At 43.7% G+C, this 20,366-nt stretch overlaps 1 protein-coding gene across 1 annotated transcript in view; it reads left to right on the top strand.

The window, feature by feature from the left end:
- Positions 1-20,366, top strand: part of fndc7b (fibronectin type III domain containing 7b) — a 68,036-nt gene that overhangs the window by 34,590 nt on the left and 13,080 nt on the right. The window contains exons 28-41 of the mRNA XM_081386498.1: positions 76-336; positions 740-1,003; positions 1,151-1,414; positions 2,101-2,361; positions 4,991-5,248; positions 5,325-5,585; positions 15,939-16,205; positions 16,323-16,586; positions 17,168-17,425; positions 17,568-17,828; positions 17,930-18,190; positions 18,327-18,587; positions 18,855-19,121; positions 19,236-19,496. Of these exons, the coding sequence (XP_081242624.1) occupies positions 76-336; positions 740-1,003; positions 1,151-1,414; positions 2,101-2,361; positions 4,991-5,248; positions 5,325-5,585; positions 15,939-16,205; positions 16,323-16,586; positions 17,168-17,425; positions 17,568-17,828; positions 17,930-18,190; positions 18,327-18,587; positions 18,855-19,121; positions 19,236-19,496 (3,669 nt within the window). The remainder of the gene's footprint in view (positions 1-75; positions 337-739; positions 1,004-1,150; positions 1,415-2,100; positions 2,362-4,990; positions 5,249-5,324; positions 5,586-15,938; positions 16,206-16,322; positions 16,587-17,167; positions 17,426-17,567; positions 17,829-17,929; positions 18,191-18,326; positions 18,588-18,854; positions 19,122-19,235; positions 19,497-20,366) is intronic.

Raw genomic sequence — 20,366 nt, 5'->3', positions numbered from 1 at the left:
TGTTTCCTCTTAGTTACAGCTAGCCACCGTGACAATAATTCGATAATTATAATCCTGTCTCCTTTTCCCTTTCAGCCCCCTGTCCACCTCAGAATGTGGTCACGTCAGTGGGTTGTGACTCTGATATGGTGCGTGTGTTGTGGGATGAGAGTGTTGGCGCATTGAGCTACACTGCAACTTTGGAGCGTGCGGATGGAAATACCACCTGCTGCACGGCAAACGCCACTTCCTGTGAGGTCACTTCCCTTCCCTGCGGCCAGATGTACGTCCTGACGGTCACTGCTGAAGGACGGACATGCAACAGCTCTCAGAGCATTGAGGTCATCGTACGGTCAGGTAATACACACTGACCATTTAACCCTGTTACCAATGCTGCTTTAAGAAAATTAATACAAAAATAATCTAAATTTGATATATGTGTATAAATTATTTTTATTTACTGTAACTGTTACTGTAATTTGCGTGTTCATTAAATCTTTATTGGTAGAAAATCAATCAAACATCAGAGTAAACTCAATTGGTGTCCCAAATTATACTAACAGGATTGCAAAACTAATGAGAAAAAAAAAGATTATAGAAAGTCAAATGTGATAAAAGGCTAGGCACCTCTTTCCACTTACTCGAGACATTTTTATTCTTTTTTGAAGAGTTTGAAACTCTATTTTGTATCATCTTTGTGAAAAATGCTGTATAGCCTCTGGATGCTCTTTCAGTCATTAAGGTGTATTTCAACCCACAGTTCCCTGTGTCCCGGAGAGTCTGGTGTCCAGTACAAGCTGCAGTGATAACGTAGCCACCATGTCATGGATGAGCAATGAAGTCGGTGAGCTCTACATGGTCAGGGCCATCAGCGATGACGGGCTTCACTTCGACAGCTGCTCAGGGTTTGGTCAGTCATGTGATCTTACAATGCTGATGTGTGGTGTGCCATACACTGCCACAGTAATAGCACAAGACAGTATCTGCACCAGTCCACCCAGTCAAGCTGCTCCAATCAGGACAGGTTTGTGTGATTTTATTGCAATATGCATTGTAATTGCTGATGAACGAGATGGTGCCGAAAAATCTGCCATAGTTATTCACAACATACCTAAACTTTTCTTGTTCCTAATCAATCGATTTTACTGACAGTCACTTCTCTCATGTTCAGTGCCCTGTGTGCCGGATTATGTGACCGCTAATGTGACCTGCCAAGGGAATGGCCTGTCCGTGTTCTGGCAGAAGAGCGCAGGAGCAGGATCTTACACGGCTATGATTGAGGACAGTTACGGCCATTTCACCAACTGTCAGAGCATGAACGACACCACCTGTACAGTTAACAGACTCGCCTGCGGACAGACCTACCATGTCAGTGTGACAGCATCAGACGGATACTGTGACAGCTCACCCAGCGCCGTCATTGACATAGATTCAGGTAGAAAGCAATGAGAACATTACACAGACACACCAGTTGAATTCCCCCAAAAGATTCTGTTGTAAAGTATTTGAATCCAGAAACCTCATTCTCACTGGGTCACACTCCCCATAGTAAGTTGAATTGAAATTTGAATAGGAAAAATTTACTGAATTGCAATTTAAAGATATTCGACATAGTCTGTCAAGGAACAGACCAACACGTTTTGTAATAAAACATTTCTGTATCATATTACATTAAAAAGAAAAAAAAATACACTTCTGTGAATTTCAGCCATTTAAATATGTTTAAAATTTGGTAATTCTTTTGGAATGTAATTTGTACTTCAGTTCTGAATGCCGTGTGCTGGTACACGTCAAAAAGTTGTTAATACTTAATGTTAATGGTGCCATGGCAGAATCAAAAACTTTTGTAGGCTTGTAACATTTCTTTGAATTGCTAAATAGTTCATGACTGGAGTATGGCAATTATATTCCAACTATTTAGTTTTAGAATTTAGAACTTCTGTGAAAAAAGTACCATTAAATGTATCAAATCTTCTCTCACACATAAACGATGCAAAATACAATGTGGCATTCAATGCTCCATAGATGCTGTGAAATTTTCACAAAGTTCATCTGGACCCTGCTTTTTGGTTCCTTATAATGTTTTATGATGTAGCATGTTATTTGTCTGTATTTTTTTAGCTCCTTGTATGCCTCGTGACATTCGGGCACTAATAGACTGTCAATCGGATACGGCTACATTGTCATGGCAGCCAGGCACTGGGGCAATGCAGTACATGACCACAGCAGTGGGTGAATCTGGTCATGTACTCACCTGTGAAAGCAACAACACCAACTGTGAGCTGACAGGACTGGCCTGTGCAGAGAGCTACAACATCACTGTGTCAGCAGAAGGACAGAACTGCAGCAGTGTTGCAACCATGAGGGGACAACTGAAGACAGGTGAGCAAAACTACTCAGAACACCTCCTAGAATTCTCCCTAGCAATACTTGAACAAATTCCCAGAACAATCCAGCAATCCCACAGCAGCACGTTACAAACACCTCGGAGCACCTCAGCAACTACCGCAGCTACCCACAACATCACCCTAACAAATACCTAGTAATGCCCTAGAAACCATCCACAACGCCCTCTCAACCACTCAGAACACAGCAGTATGTTAAAACCTACACAGAACACCTCACTGTTTTCGTCAATCAGACTACAAGTGGACGACACTGAATTCAGTTGTGAACGTGGTCGAAAGTGGACAAGCTCAAAACGTCAAGTCAAGTCAAGTCAAGTCAACTTTATTTATACTGTATAGTGTTTTTCACAATACAGATTGTACAGTATCAAAGCAGCTTCACAGTATAAAATAAAATAGTACATCAGTGTTTGTTTCTAGTGTAAAACGTCCACATTTGGTAATGCTGATCAATAGTATTGTTGATTGATTAATTAAATTAAGTATCCCCAACTGAGCAAGCCAAAGGCAACAGTGGCAAGGAACCGAAAAACTCCATCAGGTGACCTAATGGAGAAAAAAAAACCTTGGGAGAACCCAGGCTCAGTCGGGGGCCAGTTCTCCTCTGGCGTATATGAACTAGAGACCGGATTTAACTGTAAGAATAAAAATAAAATATATAAAAATATTATATAAATGCCTGGCTGAAGAGATGCGTCTTTAATCTAGTTTTAAACTGGGAGAGCGAGTCTGAGCAACGAACAGTATCAGGAAGGCTATTCCAGAGTTTTGGAGCTAAATGTGAAAATGCTTTCCCTCCTTTGGTGGATCTGGATATCCTAGGTATGACCAAAAGCCTCGAATTTAGTGACCTTAAAGAGCGCGATGGATTATAGGGCGATAGAAGATCGGTTAAATAGACTGGAGCTAAGCCGTTTAGGGCTTTATAAGTCAGTAGCAATACCTTGTAATTAATACGTGACTTTATAGGTAACCAATGTAGTGATGATAAAATTGGTGTTATATGATCATATTTTCTTGATCTAGTTAGAACTCTAGCGGCGGCATTTTGGACTAACTGTAGCTTGTTTATTGAGGATGCAGGACAACCAGCTAATAAAGCATTACAGTAATCTAGTCTCGAGGTCATGAACGCATGATCTAACTTTTCTGCATCAGAAACTGATAGCATATTACGTAGCTTAGCAATGTTTCTAAGGTGGAAAAAGGCTGTTTTTGTAACATATGAAATATGATTTTCAAAAGACAGGTTGCAGTCAAGTATAACACCCAGGTCTTTTACTGTAGAGGATAAAGTAACAGGACATCCTACTATGTTAAAGTTGTATTGTTAGAGGTTTTGTGGGCGGTTTTTTGAACCGATAAGTATTACCTCTGTCTTGTCTGGATTTAATAAAAGAAAATTGCGCGTCATCCAATCTTTTATATCTTTAACACACTCTGTCAATTTGGATAATTTAGCGTTTTCATCCGACCGTGATGAAATATATATTTGAGTGTCATCAGCATAACAATGGAAACTAATTCCATGTTTCCTTATAATATTTCTAAGTGGCAGCATATATATTGAGAATAATAGAGGGCCCAACACAGATCCCTGCGGCACTCCATAGTTTACTGGAGTTATGATCGATTTTTCTCCATTTAAATAGACAAAATGGTAGCGATCAGATAAGTATGATCTGAACCAGCTTAATGCTTGTCCTTGAACACCACTATAATTTTGTAGTCGATCTAAGAGTATTGTATGATCTATAGTATCGAACGCAGCACTAAAAACGTCTTCGACACTTTCCAGAGGTAGTCGAAAATGCATTCGACCAGATTGCTTACCTAGTGTAAATGCTCATGTGGTTGAATGCATTTGAACAGCCACAAAAGACTGTCTACTCTCCGCCTACTGACTTAATGAGTAAACATAATGGAAAGTGCACTAACCAGATGGGATTTAAACTTTGTCGAATGAAGACCTACGTTTGGTTTGAAGATGAGAAGTCTGGTTCTCTCACCATTGCTGATTTCAAACACACTCACAGCGTTCAGCGTGATCTTGCAGCTGTCAGAGAAGAATCGAAAGCTACGTTTTTCTATTTTCTCCGGCCCTGTTCATATGTAAATTGTGCAGGCTTATTTTGTCCATTAGATCGAAAGATCTGAAAAAAGCCCATACATTTATCCACCCATAGACCCTATTCTTGAAGAAATCAGGACAGAAGTGGTGGAAAGTGGACAAAAGAGACAGATTGAAACACCAGGTGTAAACAAGAATGTGTCTCCCTCGTCTACTTGTGATCTGATCGACCAAAACGCATCTTAATACCAGGTGCAAACAGGGCCTTAGCAATCACCTTGCAATCACCCAAAAAATCATTGCAGCTGCATAGAAGTGCTCTGAAACTACTCAAAACACCCAAAAATTGCATAGCTGCATCCTAGCCACCACTCTCAACATCCTAACAAACGCACAACAGCATGCTAAAAACACGGAAACCTTAACAGTCGGTTATAAATGCCATGGAAACTACACCTAACATTCTTGCAATACTGTAATACTATATTTTGCACCATGATAATGAATTTCTTTCTCTTCATTATGAACTTAGGTCCCTGTGTACCTCAGCATGTTGAAGTGCAGTACGGCCTGTCTATTGGCCAGCTGTCCTGGGACAGGAGCAGAGGTGCTACCAGATACAACGCACAGGCTGCCACTGATCTGGGATCAGTGTTGTCCTGCTCCACCAGCGACACCTCCTGTGTCCTCTACAATGTGTCCTGCAGTCAGACATATGACATCACTGTGACAGCACACAACAACATCTGCCAAGGAGCTGCTGTATCTGCATCAGCTACTCTAAACACAGGTGCATTCAATTTACCATTATCCCAATGATTTTAGTGCTTTATGCGTCCAACAACTGATTGTGTGTGCTTTAACAGAACCCTGCCCACCCCAGAACGTGCGAACCCACCTGAATTGCTCAAGTGATGTAGGGACTGTGTCTTGGGAAGAGAGTTTGGGAGCAGTGGCATACGTGGCTTTCCTGGAGGGTCGTAATGGTCAAAGCCTGTCCTGCTACACGACAAGCTCCAGCTGCAGCGTGACCGGGTTGATCTGTGGCACTGTCTATAACACCCATGTGCGAGCCATTGGAGGAACTTACAACAGCACAGACAGCGAGACAGTTCTTCTCACATCAGGTTAGGCATTTTTTCTTGCTTTCTATTTTAATGCCATGCCAGCTTCTATGGCTATATTCATGGCAAGAGCCAGGTTTAGTTTTTCAAAAAAAAAAAAAACTAAAGATTTTCCTAAAAACCTTAATACTAAATTTGGATTTACTTGGTTTAAAATCTTTTCAAACGTATCGACAGAATCAAACAAGTTCCTCAAAGGGGTAGAAGTAATACAGTCTGATAAAATATGTTCAATGGATAGAAGGCATCTAACAAAACAGGAACCATTCTGTAATGAATCCAATGGAGGCAAGTTGAACTTAGTGATGGGCGATTTCAAAACACTGCTTCATTAAGCTTTGAAACCTTTACAAATCTTTTGTTTCGAATCAGTGGTTCGGAGCATGTATCAAATTGCCAAAGTCGCGTGATTTCAGTAAACGAGGCGGGGGTGGGGTGGGGGGGGGATCATGTGGATTCACTGAGTCATGAATCATGTGGATTCACTGAGATTTCCCCACCAGTGGCAAGTGTTTATGGGTTTTTACCTGATCTCTGATCAGTTTTATACATATGAACACGTTTTAATTAGGCATTAGTATAATTAAAATGAACAATAGTAGTTAATAGTCTCTAATTGGTCTGTTTAGCTAAGCCCACGGTTGTCAAACTGGGGTACGCGTACCCCCAGGGGTACGTGGACTGATTTCAGGGGGTACGCGAAATAGGGCTGTGCCGGTAATCTTGACAACCGCACCACCGCGGTTGTAAAGCGCCACCGCGGTGGCTGAGTAGTACCAGCGGTGGTTTGCCAAAAATATGAATGCTGTTTTACATTAATATTATGACACACAAAGCTTTGTTTACAAAAGAAATGATAGGTTAGCAATTAAATGTTATATCGCAGCCATGGAAAAGTTTGAATTCATGACGAATGATAGAGTTGTCCGTGAGCCCATAAACTTAAGCTTTGTCGGCTTTGAATTCTGGTTTGCGATCTGGTCACCCGATTATTAGCGAATTTAAAAATATTCCATTAGTTATTCCTTATAGAAAGCTTGAATTGTCTACTTTTAAACAAAACAATTCAAAACGAAAATAAACCGAAGCATATCCGTATGAAGTGTGCATTTCTCTCTATAGGCGCGTTCACTGTGAAGATAAGTCAGCATCGTCAACTTCATCTTTGCAGCCCGACACTGACACAAAAAAACAAACCCTTTATTAATAAACTATTCAAATGTCTCCTTGCTATATTTGACACATTCATAATCATTACTTTTGCCGGCTCTTTGTGACAGCTGTTATGTGCGTTATTGGCAGCGTCACCCTCCAGTTACATGAACTCGTCACCACCGCATCAGCACCAGAACATGGAGATTTAATTTTAGAGAATGATCGCACAACAGACATTAGAACATTAGATATTCTATAATTAAATCAACAAATCGAATATTCAAAAATCGTGACTCATCCCTTGCATGGAATCTCTTGTTTCTTTTCCCATATCTTCACTCGCGTCTCACCCATTTCCAAAGGGGATTATAAACGTTTCTTCCTTTGTTCGCTTTTAGGTCGATTATTTTCGTATTCTTTACTGTGTTAAAGTAGAAAAACGCTGTAGGACAGATAGCCTACATTTGTACTTGTACGTCAAATTCTTTTTAACACAGTTTGTGCTTGTTATTAGACATATGATCATTGGTAAGGCGCGTCAAGTTCATTTGTAAAGTGCGTTTCACACGCGCGGGTGATTTTAGTTTGGCATTCTCTGGCAGCGCGCAAACATAGCCAAAATATAGATGGATATGGAGTGGGTCAGACATGATTTTGACCACTTCATTAAGTTTTGTTTAGTAGAAACCTTTTTTTAAAGTGAATTTCGTTTTCTATAAATTGTATCTTAATTTTAATCATTTTTTCATCACCCAATTGTCTGGATTCAATAAGAGAAGCAAACAGACACTAATCATAGAGGCGCCCGTGAGGTCACTTGCATTGCACGTCAGCTGGAGCGCATCTCATCCTCCTAACTTAACGAAACTCAGCGTATGCCTCACACAGACATGATAAATACATCAAATACACAAAGCTTGAAATGTCTTCAAACGAAATAATTCAAAACGAAAAAGAAAAAGGCTACTCTCTGATTATGTCTTTGTGCATTTCTCTCTAGGTGCGTTCACTACAAATATGGCGATCGTCAACTTCATCTTTGCAGTCGACACTGTCAGAAAACACTAGTTCATTGATAAAAATCATATGAAGACAAGGCATATATTAAGTTATTTTAGCTGTTATGAGAAAAATAAATCTAACAAAACCTAAAATCTAAATCTAATAAATAAAAAAAAAATATATTAACGCCAATTCAACATGCCAGAAAAAAACCTGATTTTTGAACAATGCGTAACGCCACTCGGCCTGGTGTGCCAAAACACTTAAACTTCAATGTTTAATTCAAAACAATCTCAAAACGAGTTGTGATTTTTTTTAAAGCCTAGCATATACATTAAGGGCATTGAAACCAGGATCTTAACCAAAACGTGTTCCGCGTAATCTCTCAAAAATTATGCCACACTACTCCATGTAATTTTTTTTTTTTTTTTTAAGGACTGCTTTTGAAATCACTATAAATTGTATCGCTCACGAGAGCTCTTCGTTTATCTAATTCCTCAATAGAATAGTAAAAATATTCAGCGTCATTGCTCCTAACATCGTCTCTATTTTTAACTTTTGATTCTATTTTTTCAGCTGTAAAATTGATTCTATCTTTGGTTCTATTCTGTTGTAGCCTAATAGGCCTATTTATATAAATGAAAAATATGCCTATTATTTAACCCACTTACATTTTAAAATACGGCAATTGCTGCTGTTTTGCACAATGTCCCTTTGCGCCACCTGGCGGTCATTTCGGGAACGACTTTGAAATGCGGCTGGTTTATTTTCGGCGCGGTAATTTCGCCGCGGCGGCTGGCGCGGCGGTAATAGGCATTCTGGTTGACCACCATCTGTAAATGCCTTGCCCTTGTGGAAGATAGAATTCGCTCTTCATACCTTTTACAAGTAGAAAACATGAAGATATCAGAAAATAGATTGATGGTCTCTTTCCTGCTCGTGTCCCACATCCCTCTCAAGCAGAGCGCTAGGCTGTATCCACGCGTCTTTGTGTGGAAAACTTAACGAAAGTTTTTATTCATTTTTTTTTTTTTTTTATAGATTCAACTTTATTATATTATGTAAGTTACCAGTATTTACTGATATTTATTTCAATGCTTTACAGGCTTTAGTGTGTTGTTTCTTTTTTTTTTTTTTTTTTTCTTTTTTTTTTCAAAACAACGTCCCCCGACCACCGCAACACCGCCGGTATTTGGGTCCATTACTACCGCGGTGGTAAAAAAAACTTCCACCTCACAGCCCTATATCATATGTTGACTTTTGATGAGATTTGTATCATATGTTATGATTCACTATTCTCAACATAATTGATAAAAATAAAAAATAAATAAAAAAAACTTGTTGTTAACAATTGGTGGTGTTGGGGGTACTCCGGAAGATCTATAATGTCTCAGGGGGTACATGCCTGTTAAAAGTTTGGGAACCACTGAGCTAAGCCATCCATGGAACAAACAAGGCAAGCCCTAAAAATTTATAAAAGAACACTTATTGCACATATATGTGACATTTAATCTTAATAAATTATTAGTTAATTGCATCTAATAGATTTTACTTTCAATAAAACATTTGGCCTGTGCTTGTGTTGCATTTATAATCCAGCATCTCACCAGCATGTGGTGTTTCGAGAGCTTTGAAACAGTGAATCATTTTGCGAAGGAATTGGTTCAATTGATTCAAAGCTTTGAAAAGCTTTGTTTCTCCTATCACTAAGTTCAACTGATCTCATGTGCAGATTTTTTTTAACAAAACTTAATCAAAACAAATGCAAAATAAAAAAGACTAGAAATATGAAATGAACTTGAACAAACAAACTCAACAACAGCAGTGAACATGAACAAAGTTAGACACCAGACAACTGGAACATGAGGGCTATATATACCCAAAGACTTATGACTTAATAACCAATGACAATACAGAACAGAGAAGCACATGATTAGAACAACCAATGGAAACATAACAATGAAGCAAAGGTTCTCTTTCTAACATTCGTTCGGTATCTCACTATGGGAACGCCTCTGGGCGTGACCGATCGCGGAAGCACCAATTACACAACGTCTGCCAACCGTGGCAGACCAATCGCTGCAGCGATTAGGGAGTCCTACCTCCCTGTATATAAACCGCAGCTACCTGCCGTTTCGTCATTCTCGCTCTCTTCCCCGTGGAAGATTCGGAAGCTGTCCTCAGCAGACTTGGGAATTATTGCTTAACAGTTTCTCGACGGAGCCGAGAGGTAACGTCCCTAACGCAATCAATTCTTAAGTTGTCGAGTGACTTCGTCACTTAGGAGTAAGATAACTAACGTGTCAAGACGAGTTTTCCTGCTCTTAAGTTTTTTTTTCCTTTTATTTCCGAGTCTTTTTCGGTGCGCTCACCACGCTCCAAAAGAGATAGGAATAAGAGAGCTCTCTAATCGCAGCACAGCTCCGTACTAGTTGTCACGTTGTGGTGTAACTCATCGTACGAAGAGAGTGCTAGCTCTATCATGGCTACTGCGATAGAACCGGAGAGCCCTGGAGGAAAGGGTCGTCCTCCGCACCCGTGTGCTTGTGGAATGTGGATTTCTGCTAGGGATGCACACAGCCTCTGCATCTCCTGTCTGGGCACTAAACACGCTCAGGCAGCGCTGTCCAACCCCGAGGGCTGCCCGCACTGTGCTGCATTCTGGACTAAGATCCGTGAAAGGAGACTTCGCGTGGCAGTCGCGGGAAAATCGGACCCATGCCTCTCTGCTCAACCCAGAGAGGAACCCATGGATTGTCCGCAAACCACTAGCTCATGGGCAGAGATGATGGAGAAAGTGTCACCCGTCCTTCCCCCGCTGTTTGACGACCCGTTAGCGGGAGAGGAAGATGACGATGACGAGGTATTGTCGACCATCCTCGAGGACGAGGATGACGACGAGGAAGATGCCATTCTTCCCCCAATCCAGTCTCGGCCACCGAGTGCACAGGATGAGAGTTCACCCTCCCCTGTACAGGTGGACGCTGATCTAATCGAGGTCTGTCGCAGGGCCGCGGCTAGATTATCCATCGACTGGCCTTCACAACAAGCAGGTCAAGGAGCTGAAAGAGACCTGTATGATGGAAAGAGGCTCCCGTCACGTCTCCCGCCGGCCAGGCAGTTTATTCCAGCCGTCCCGGCCTGTGTGGCGGAGATGAAGAAGTTTTGGGACAAGCCTTTTTCACATCGAGTGCCCGTTAAGGGTTTCTCAAGGCTAGATGTCCAGGGAATGGAGGATCTAGGGATGGCAGATCCTCCCCCTGTGGAAACATCGGTAGCTAATCATCTGCACCCGAGCCGCAGGGCAGCGCTCTCTTCAACCGGAGCCTCACTGCCAGGAAAAACGGAGCGCTTTGCTGCCTCCGTTTTTCAAAAGATCTACAAATCAACTGCACTATCTGTTCGCGCTTTGAACGCGACGTCCCTCCTTACTGCCTATCAAGCGGAGCTGTTAGAGGAGATGGGTCGTCAGCTGGACTCCGGATCTCCCAACCCAGTGCTCTGGGAAGAGATATGCGTCATCGCAGATTTAAACCTGCGCACGTCCCGCGGAGCAGTTCAAAGTTGCGGTCGAAGTATGGGCTTAGCAGTTGTGGGGGAGAGATCGCTGTGGCTGGGTTTGTCAGGACTCTCTGACAAAGAGAAAGTGGAGTTTTTGGATGCCCCTATAGATCCAAAGGCCATGTTCGGCTCGACGGTGACGGCAATGCATCAGCAGTGTGACCTGCGAAAGAAGGAGGGAGAAGCTTTCCAGGTCTGTCTCCCCAGAAAACCGGCCGATCGGCCTTATCACCCGAACCGGCCGAATTTCAAGCCCTCAGGGAGAGGCGGGCACTCTGCTTATCAGCCTACCCGCCCCGCGCCACCGCAACAGCAGGGCAACGCGGCTCCGCAGTCAAAGCCCGGTTTCGTTCGGCCAAAACAGTCGTTCGCAGCCGCAGCCGCGAAACACCGACCGGCTGCCCCTCAGGGGAATAAGAAGAGGCGGTCTACCTGATATGCCAGTTCGGCGACAGGAAGGGTTGGGAGACAGCACCCAGGGTTTATCTGTCCCATCCCTTCAGAGCGATTCCTCTCTCCCTCCCGCGGGGAAAAGGAGAAGGAATGCAAGGATAAAATGTGTTCGTGTGGACAGTTCAGAGTTCAGCATGTGCGGGAATGTGGCCAGTTCTCTACCAGTGCCCCCCAAGAGTTTTTCTCCCCCTCCACCTTCGAGGTCTGTTATGGGGGGAGAAGGTCTAACGTTCACAAGCATCCCATCAAAAATAAAGTTTTCTCTGACGCATCGAGGTCAAGGGCCGAGGGCGCAGAGTGGGATAAAAAGAGAAAAAGATCACAAAAAATCACAAAAACTATCACAAATGAATACCACTATAACTCCTTCACTGGAGTGGTATTCCCCCCCGTTGCCGCTAGAGTGTGCTGCGGCACCTCTAGTGAACAGAGACGGGAAAGGCCCACTCGCTGCTCAGGCAGTGAACTGGTGCGCATGCGCAGTTCATCCCTGGGTACAGACCACTATAGAGAGGGGATACAGGCTTCAATTCGCTGTAAAACCTCCTCTGTTCAATGGAGTGGTAATCTCAGTGGCCAAAGGGGAAGCAGCTCTGGTTTTAGAGGAGGAAATAGCCTCTTTAATGAGAAAAGGAGTGATAAGAGTGATTCCAACGGCAGAGAGCCAGAAGGGTTTCTACTCCCGTTATTTTGTGATTCCCAAAAGAGGGGGGGTCTCCGTCCCATTCTGGATTTAAGGGTTCTCAACAGACACCTCAGAAAATACAAATTCAAAATGCTGTCTGTCAAAACGCTGTGCCAAAATATTCGGCAAGGAGACTGGTTCACCTCGGTGGATCTCCAGGACGCATATTTTCACATAGATATTTTTCCTGCGCACAGGAAATATCTGAGGTTCGCCTATCAGGGCACAGCATACGAGTTTACGAGAATTCCGTTTGGCCTGGCTTTAGCCCCCCGAGTATTCAGCAAGTGTGTGGAAGGGGCCCTGACTCCATTAAGGAGATTAGGGCTCAGAGTTTCAGCATATCTAGACGATCTTCTCATCTGTGCGCCGTGCCAACGGCAGGCAGAGAGCGACACACACACACTTGTGACGCATCTGGAGAGATTAGGTTTCAAGATAAACCAGACGAAGAGTTGTCTTTCTCCATCTCGAGAAATAGTCTACTTGGGTCTCAGGCTGGATTCTGTGACGTTCCGAGCTTTCCTATCAGAGGATCGCATCAAGACGATTCACAGCTGCCTCTCCCTTTTTCAAATAGGGAGATCAGTCTCGTTCAGGATGTGTCTTCGGCTACTAGGTCTGATGGCCTCATCTGTGTCAGTGGTTCCCCTGGGACTACTGCGAATGAGAGATTTTCAGAACTGGACAGTGTCACAAGGCATTCGCCCCAAGAGCCGCCTCAACCGCAGAGTGCGGGTCTCACCAGAACGCGCGAGCGCTCTCCGTTATTGGAGAGTCCCTTCTTTTCTCAGGACAGGATGCCCTCTAGGTCCTATTATACTGAGAAAAGTGGTGACGACGGATGCATCTCTCACAGGCTGGGGCGCAGTGTTCGAGGGCAGAACAGTGAGAGGAGTTTGGTCTCCGGTACTGAGAGAGAGGCACATCAATTTTCTAGAGCTATTGACAGTGTTTCTAGCTCTGAGACATTTTGTGCATTTTCTCAAGAGTCATCACGTATTGGTCAGGACAGACAATACAACGGTGATTGCCTACATAAATCGGCAGGGAGGGGTTCGTTCTCACATGCTTCACAGGTTAGCGAAGAAACTAATAACGTGGAGCAGCAGGTCTCTCCTCTCATTACGCGCGACGCATGTCCCGGGAATAATGAACAGAGGAGCGGATCTACTATCCAGGGGGAATCCTCTGTACGGGGAGTGGAGACTCCACCCCCAGGTGGTCCTCAGGTTATGGGAGATATTCGGCCAGGCTGCCGTAGATCTCTACGCATCGCGCGAAGACGCACACTGTCCCCTGTTCTTCTCCCTGGCCGGCGACGATGCACCATTGGGTGTGGATGCGCTAGCCCACGAGTGGCCAGACGTGTTGCTGTACGCGTTCCCGCCGTTGAGCTTGATCGAGCCGACATTACGGAGGGTTCGGGAACGCAGACATGTGATGATTCTGATCGCGCCTTACTGGCCGGGGAGACTGTGGGTGGCGGAGATTGCGCAACTGCTCTACGACCGGCCATGGCCGTTACCAGTGCGCAGGGATCTTCTCTCACAAGCACGGGGGGAAATTTTCCATCCCTCCCCTCAGAAACTAGCTCTCTGGGCCTGGCCCGTGAGAGGGTGAATCTGAGCACAGCCGGATTACCTCCGAGGGTTATTGAGACGATTCAGAACGCGAGGGCTGCCTCGACGCGTTCTTTATATAATCTCAAATGGGGAGTTTTCGAGGAATGGTGCGCAGAGAAGAACATTGTTTCTTTCCTGTGTTCTGTTTCGGACGTGCTGTGTTTCCTTCAGGACCTCCTGGATAAAGGCAGGGCTTTTTCCACGGTTAAGGTTTATCTGTCCGCTATCTCGGCATGTCATGTGGGTTTTGATTCAGGCACTATGGGTCAACACCCCCTGGTCTGTAGATTCATGAGAGGTGCACGCAGATTGCACCCAGTATCTAAGCCAATGGTCCCACTATGGGATTTGTCCGTGGTCCTGAACGCGCTCTCTAAACCCCCTTTCGAGCCCATTGATAAGATGGACTTAAAACTGCTCGCTTTAAAGACGGCTCTACTACTCGCTCTGACAACAGCAAAGAGGGTGAGTGAGCTGCATGCTTTATCAGTTCACCCCTCATGTATGGAGTTCGCTCCGGGTGGTCTAAGAGTACTTTTTAGAACTAACCCGGCGTTCGTGCCTAAGGTCTACGATCACGCGGATAGGATAAAACCTGTGGACTTGTTGGCTTTTCACCCACCTCCTTTTTCATCTACAGAGGAGGAGAGGCTAAACTGTTTATGTCCGGTTCGTACGCTGTATATGTATGTACAGAGAACCCGCACATTGCGTAAGAGCAATCAGCTGTTCGTCTCGTGGGCTGACGCTTACAAGGGAAAACCTATCTCCCGTCAACGTCTTTCCCACTGGGTGGTAGAGGCTATCGTGTTATGTTACAATAGCATGAATTTAGAGCCCCCAGTAGGTCTACGAGCGCATTCTACTCGAGGAATGTCTACGTCCTGGGCTCTATTTAAAGGTATTTCGATTCAAGAAATTTGCGCGGCAGCCAGCTGGTCCTCTCCGCACACATTTATTCGTTTCTATAGACTGGATGTAACAGAACCCTCTCTGGCACACTCAGTTCTGGGAGTGAGTAGTCAGGTGGTATAGGATGGTTCTCTAAGAACGGATTTTCTCAGATCATTCTGTTTCTCGTCTGGGTCAGTGATGCTGAGTTACTGGTATAACTGCACTTTTACCCTCTCGTCTTCAGTCTGCTTCGTCAGCATATCGGCAATACGGGAGTTGTCTATATCCCATAGTGAGATACCGAACGAATGTTAGAAAGAGAACGATTAGGTTACTGACGTAACCCAGGTTCTCTGATAACATGAAGTGAGGTATCTCACAACATTGCCCTCCTTGCCTTTTCGCACGGAGAAGAGATATGCGGAGAATGACGAAACGGCAGGTAGCTGCGGTTTATATACAGGGAGGTAGGACTCCCTAATCGCTGCAGCGATTGGTCTGCCACGGTTGGCAGACGTTGTGTAATTGGTGCTTCCGCGATCGGTCACGCCCAGAGGCGTTCCCATAGTGAGATACCTCACTTCATGTTATCAGAGAACCTGGGTTACGTCAGTAACCTAATCGTTACACATGACATGAACAGGACGCATGACTTAGAGAATTCAAAATAAAAGTCAAGAAAACGTGAACAAAACCAAAAATGCTTACAGTAGGTGGCAGTATGCACCTGATAAGTCATGGTTGCAATCCACCATAAAACTAAAAGAAGAAAAACAAAAACAGACATGAGACATTTTTTGGTAAAACAATAATTTGTTGCTCTCGTGTGTAAATAAAATAGCGCTGTGTTGCCTACTGACAGCTGCATATACCACAGTATAAGTTTTAAAATGTCTACTAGTATAATGTCATACTGCCCAGCCCTAAGTGTTCATTACGACTGAGCAGACTTGTGATTCACCACTGTGTCTTTGTGTCTAGCCCCCTGTCCACCAGTTTCCAGCTCAGTCACTGTCAGCGTGGTCTGTGATAATGCAACAGCATTGTTCAGCTGGGCCTGGAGTGGCGGAGCTGCGTCCTATGAGCTCACTGCCATCAGTAACAACGGCTACATCGCCACCTGCATCTCTCAAGAGAATTACTGTAACATCAGCCAGCTAGCCTGTGGACAGACTTACAAGGTCAGGCTCACAGCAATCAATGATGGATGTCAGGTTACAGAGGAGACGGGAGTGACCTTCCAAACACGTGAGTTGACATTTTTATTTGTAAAAGGGACGAAACACTTGCAATGTAACTGCAGAAAAGGAATATAGCTGATAACTGGACTAATCAAAATGACCTATTTTGTTCTTTGAACTCTAGGCCCTTGTGCTCCTTTGCATGTGAACGTAGACTTCCAGTGCCAATCTAGAGCAGCCGTACTGACCTGGGAGCAAAGGGACGATGTGCTATACTACCTTGCTAGCGTCACCCTCAGCACAGGAGAAGTGGCTACAGTTTGTAACTCTACAACTGACAGCTGTGAAATGAGTGGGTTGAGGTGTGGAGTGGAGTACGCCTTCACCGTCTCGGCCTACAGTAGATATTGCCACAGTGACGTCAGCAGCACTGTACACATTCAAACAGGTAGATCATTCTATACTTCAAATTTCATTTTTGTTATCTATTAGTGGACAAATGAATGTCTGGCCTAGGAAATTCATTTTGTCAGATCAATACCTTAACCAAATTTAGTGTTTTGTTCTTCCCTTAAATATGACCCTGAGTTGACACATGGCCACAAAGTGTATATAAAGCATAGGTAGCCAAATCCGGTGGCCTATTTCACAACAAAGCCAGTTTTAGTGGCCATGAATGGTTTTATTCTTGTTAAAAGATTGCAAATTAAAACTGGACCAATCAGTTGTGTGCAAAGTGACACATATTTGATGCAATGAAACCCCTCTATTTACTGAACCAAATTAAAATGGTTCACAGTAAAAGCATTTTAGAGATGAAATTGCCAGACTTCCCTGCTGAAAAATCTAGCATTGCTCGTCCCTTGAGTTTACCCTGAGAGACCCAACCCTGAGTTGACAGATAACATTTATACAGAGCGATGTGAGCCTACTGAACTTGATTTTGGATTTCTTTGGCTTTAATGACTTAGTATTCTGACACTAGGCTTTAACATCACAATGAAACCTTTGCATTGTCTGTTTCTTCAGAACCTTGTCAGCCAACCCACCTGACAGTTTCAGGATCATGTGATAACAACACAGTTCACTTGAACTGGAATCACAGCAGAGGTGCATTGAGTTACTCAGTGCTAATCGTAAGCAACCTAGGATATGCCGACTCATTCCAGACATCTGAATCGATGCTAACAGCGGAGCTTCCCTGCGGACAGACCTACACCTTCACAGCAGTGGGGGAAAATGATGTCTGTGACAGCATACCAAGCACTCCTGCCCATTTTATGACTGGTATGACCCGACACTCATAAAGGCTGTACTAAAAGGCCGATCTTACAAGTGATAAAATTGCAACAGAAAAGGTTTCTGACATTTATACTACATTTGAGCAGTGTCATTAGGTTGTGTATCAATCACTGCTTTTTTTCTATAGCCCCATGTGTGCCATACAACATTAAGACCTTTGCAGAGTGTGAGACTAACCTGGGTGCTGTCAGTTGGGCTGGCAGTGATGGCGCAGATATTTACACCGCCATTGCCAAAGGACAGGATGGCCACACGCACATTTGCATAACAAACACAACTTTCTGTATTTGGGAAGAACTGCATTGTGGGGAAATTTACGATGTCCAGGTCATTGCCAATGCACAAATCTGCAGCAGTAATCCCAGTAAAAGCACAATCATCAACATGGGTGAGTTGCTGATAAAAATAAAGGTATAATTATATAAAGTCAACATTAAATGAAACAACTTTCTAGAAATGGCTAATCGAGATTGCCTGTATTGTGTATAGCTCCATGCATCCCTCAGAAACTGGTGTCCTCCTTTGACTGTGACGTGAGAGTGGCTTCCCTCACCTGGGAAGCAAGTGAATATGCTCTGATGTACCTGGTGTCTGCAGAATCTAGCAGCGGTCACCGGGTCGAACTCTCCACCAATAACACAAGTGCACAGTTCTCAGAGTTCAACTGTGGTCAGCCTTACTTTCTGACTGTGCTAGTTGTAGGACATGTATGTAGGAGCCCCCCCAGCAATGCTTCAGTACTGCAGACAGGTTAGGACCTTCTTACACGCTACCAAATACACGGTGCCAAAAGAAATACGCAACTCTTTTGCTTTCGAAAGGACAACACAGTCTTGATGACACACTTGTTGAATGACTTGGATTATGTCATTGTGTCTTTTTCCAGAGCCCTGCACTCCCACCTCCATCTTTGGCTTTAATGACTGCATCTCCAATATTGCTACAGTATCCTGGGAGCCCGCTGATGGTGCAGAATACTACACCGCAACAGTTCAAGGCCCTGATGGGCCTTTAGGAACATGCATGTCCTGGTCAGCGAGCTGCGGCATGCCCAAACTATCCTGCGGCAGTACATACAATGTTAGCGTGATTGCCTCCAGTCGCCAATGTAACTCAACACCCAGTGCGCTGAGCGCTATTAACACAGGTAATGCATGCATAAATATTAGACACAAATACACAAACCCCAGCACAGATGTTGTTCTGGTAATTGGCATTGCGTGATTTTGTTCCTGCACACTGTCAGAGCATTTCCGTGTCTTGCTCCCAGTACTGAACCTGGTAATGTTATTATGGTTGGATTTTTTAGATTTAATATGCATTTCCATTTTTTTAGTAAAGTGCTGTCAACAAACAAGGATTTTTCATACGCTCCTGGCTTTGGGGGATAAGGCTGACTCTCTCTCTTTTGCAGTGCCCTGTGTTCCTACGGGAGTGTCTGCGGTGCTGGACTGTGCCACTGCTGAGGCACAAGTGTCCTGGAACGCAAGCATCGGGGCGCTGTACTACACTGCTTACGCCTGGAGCAGCACATTCGATTTCGTATCCTGTAATAGCGCTGGGCCTGTTACACATTGCAGTCTTAGTGATCTCATCTGTGGAGATGATTACACTATTCAGGTGATCGCTGTCGGAGATGAATGCTCCAGTTTGCCCAGTCAGACAGAACACTTCCGCACAGGTACAGTTATCTAGTTTTGGTTGTGTTGTTCTAGATGAAAGATATCGGTTCAGTTATTATTTTTCTCTTAAATATTTGTTCTTTGTATAACATTACATTTTATGTCTCCTGTAGTTCCCTGTGCCCCAGAAGTTACTTCTACACACCTGGACTGCTACACCGATGCTGTACTGCTGCAGTGGACTCCCACCGATGGGTCTGTTTCCTACACCGCTGATGCCAAGACACCTGAGGGGCTGATCTCCACCTGCTCCAGCAACTCCACTAATTGTGAACTGAGGGGACTAGCTTGTGGACAAACATACAATGTTACCATGGTATCATATGATGGACATTGCCACAGCCAACCTGGCACAGCCCTGGCAGTTGCATCAGGTATGAAAGAGGAAATTAATTAAAATGCAGCACCTACATGTAGCAATATAGTAATCATTTTTCAGGAGTCATCCTCAGTGATGTCCATAAGATTGGCTACTGGTATAATTAAAGGGTAACTTCACCCAAAAATGAAAATTATCCCATAATTTACTCACTCTCAAGCCATCCTAGGTGTATACTGTATGACTTTCTTCTTTCAGCCAAACACAATCGGAGTTATATTAAAAAATGTTCTGGCTCTTCCAATCTGCCGGACCGGTTCAATTAAATACAAAAACTCAAGCTCCTCTTCTCTTATATCGAAATCCTCCGACATTTCTCTTTAAAAGCTCTCGTTTTAGACTTCTAATTCATGATCTGTGTTTTGTTTTGCTCTATCCTCTGCGCTTCCGTGTTCATCAATACGTCATGCGTTGGGTCAGAGGTCACTCTTCCGCCAGAACTCGACTCACGTATGGCCGTTGCTGAAAACCAGTGATTATAAATTATAAAGTTATAAATATGGATATTTTTCTTACAAAAACACATCACTTTCCTTCAGAAGGCCTTTATTAACCCCCTGGAGCCGTATGGATTACTTGGATGTGCTTTTTTTGGGCTTCAAAAAACAAGGGACCATTCACTCCCATTATAAAGCTTGGAAGAGCCAGGGTATTTTTTATTTTTTTTTAAATATAACTCTGATTGTGTTTGACTAAAATAAAGTCACATACACCTAGGATGGCTTGAGGGTGAGTAAATTATGGAATAATTTTCATTTTTGGGTGAACTATCCTTTTAACAGGACACAAAATTTAATAAAAAATAAAAAATTAACATTTTCTTGATAGTGTAGCTGTAACCTAATTAAATGATTGTATGCCTTTT

The sequence above is a fragment of the Scardinius erythrophthalmus genome (assembly GCF_964197995.2).
Source record: "Scardinius erythrophthalmus genome assembly, chromosome: 15".
In the NCBI taxonomy this organism is placed as follows: Eukaryota; Metazoa; Chordata; class Actinopteri; order Cypriniformes; family Leuciscidae; genus Scardinius; species Scardinius erythrophthalmus.
Note: the sequence above shows the minus strand (reverse complement) of the source record. Positions and strands in the feature narration are given on the sequence as shown.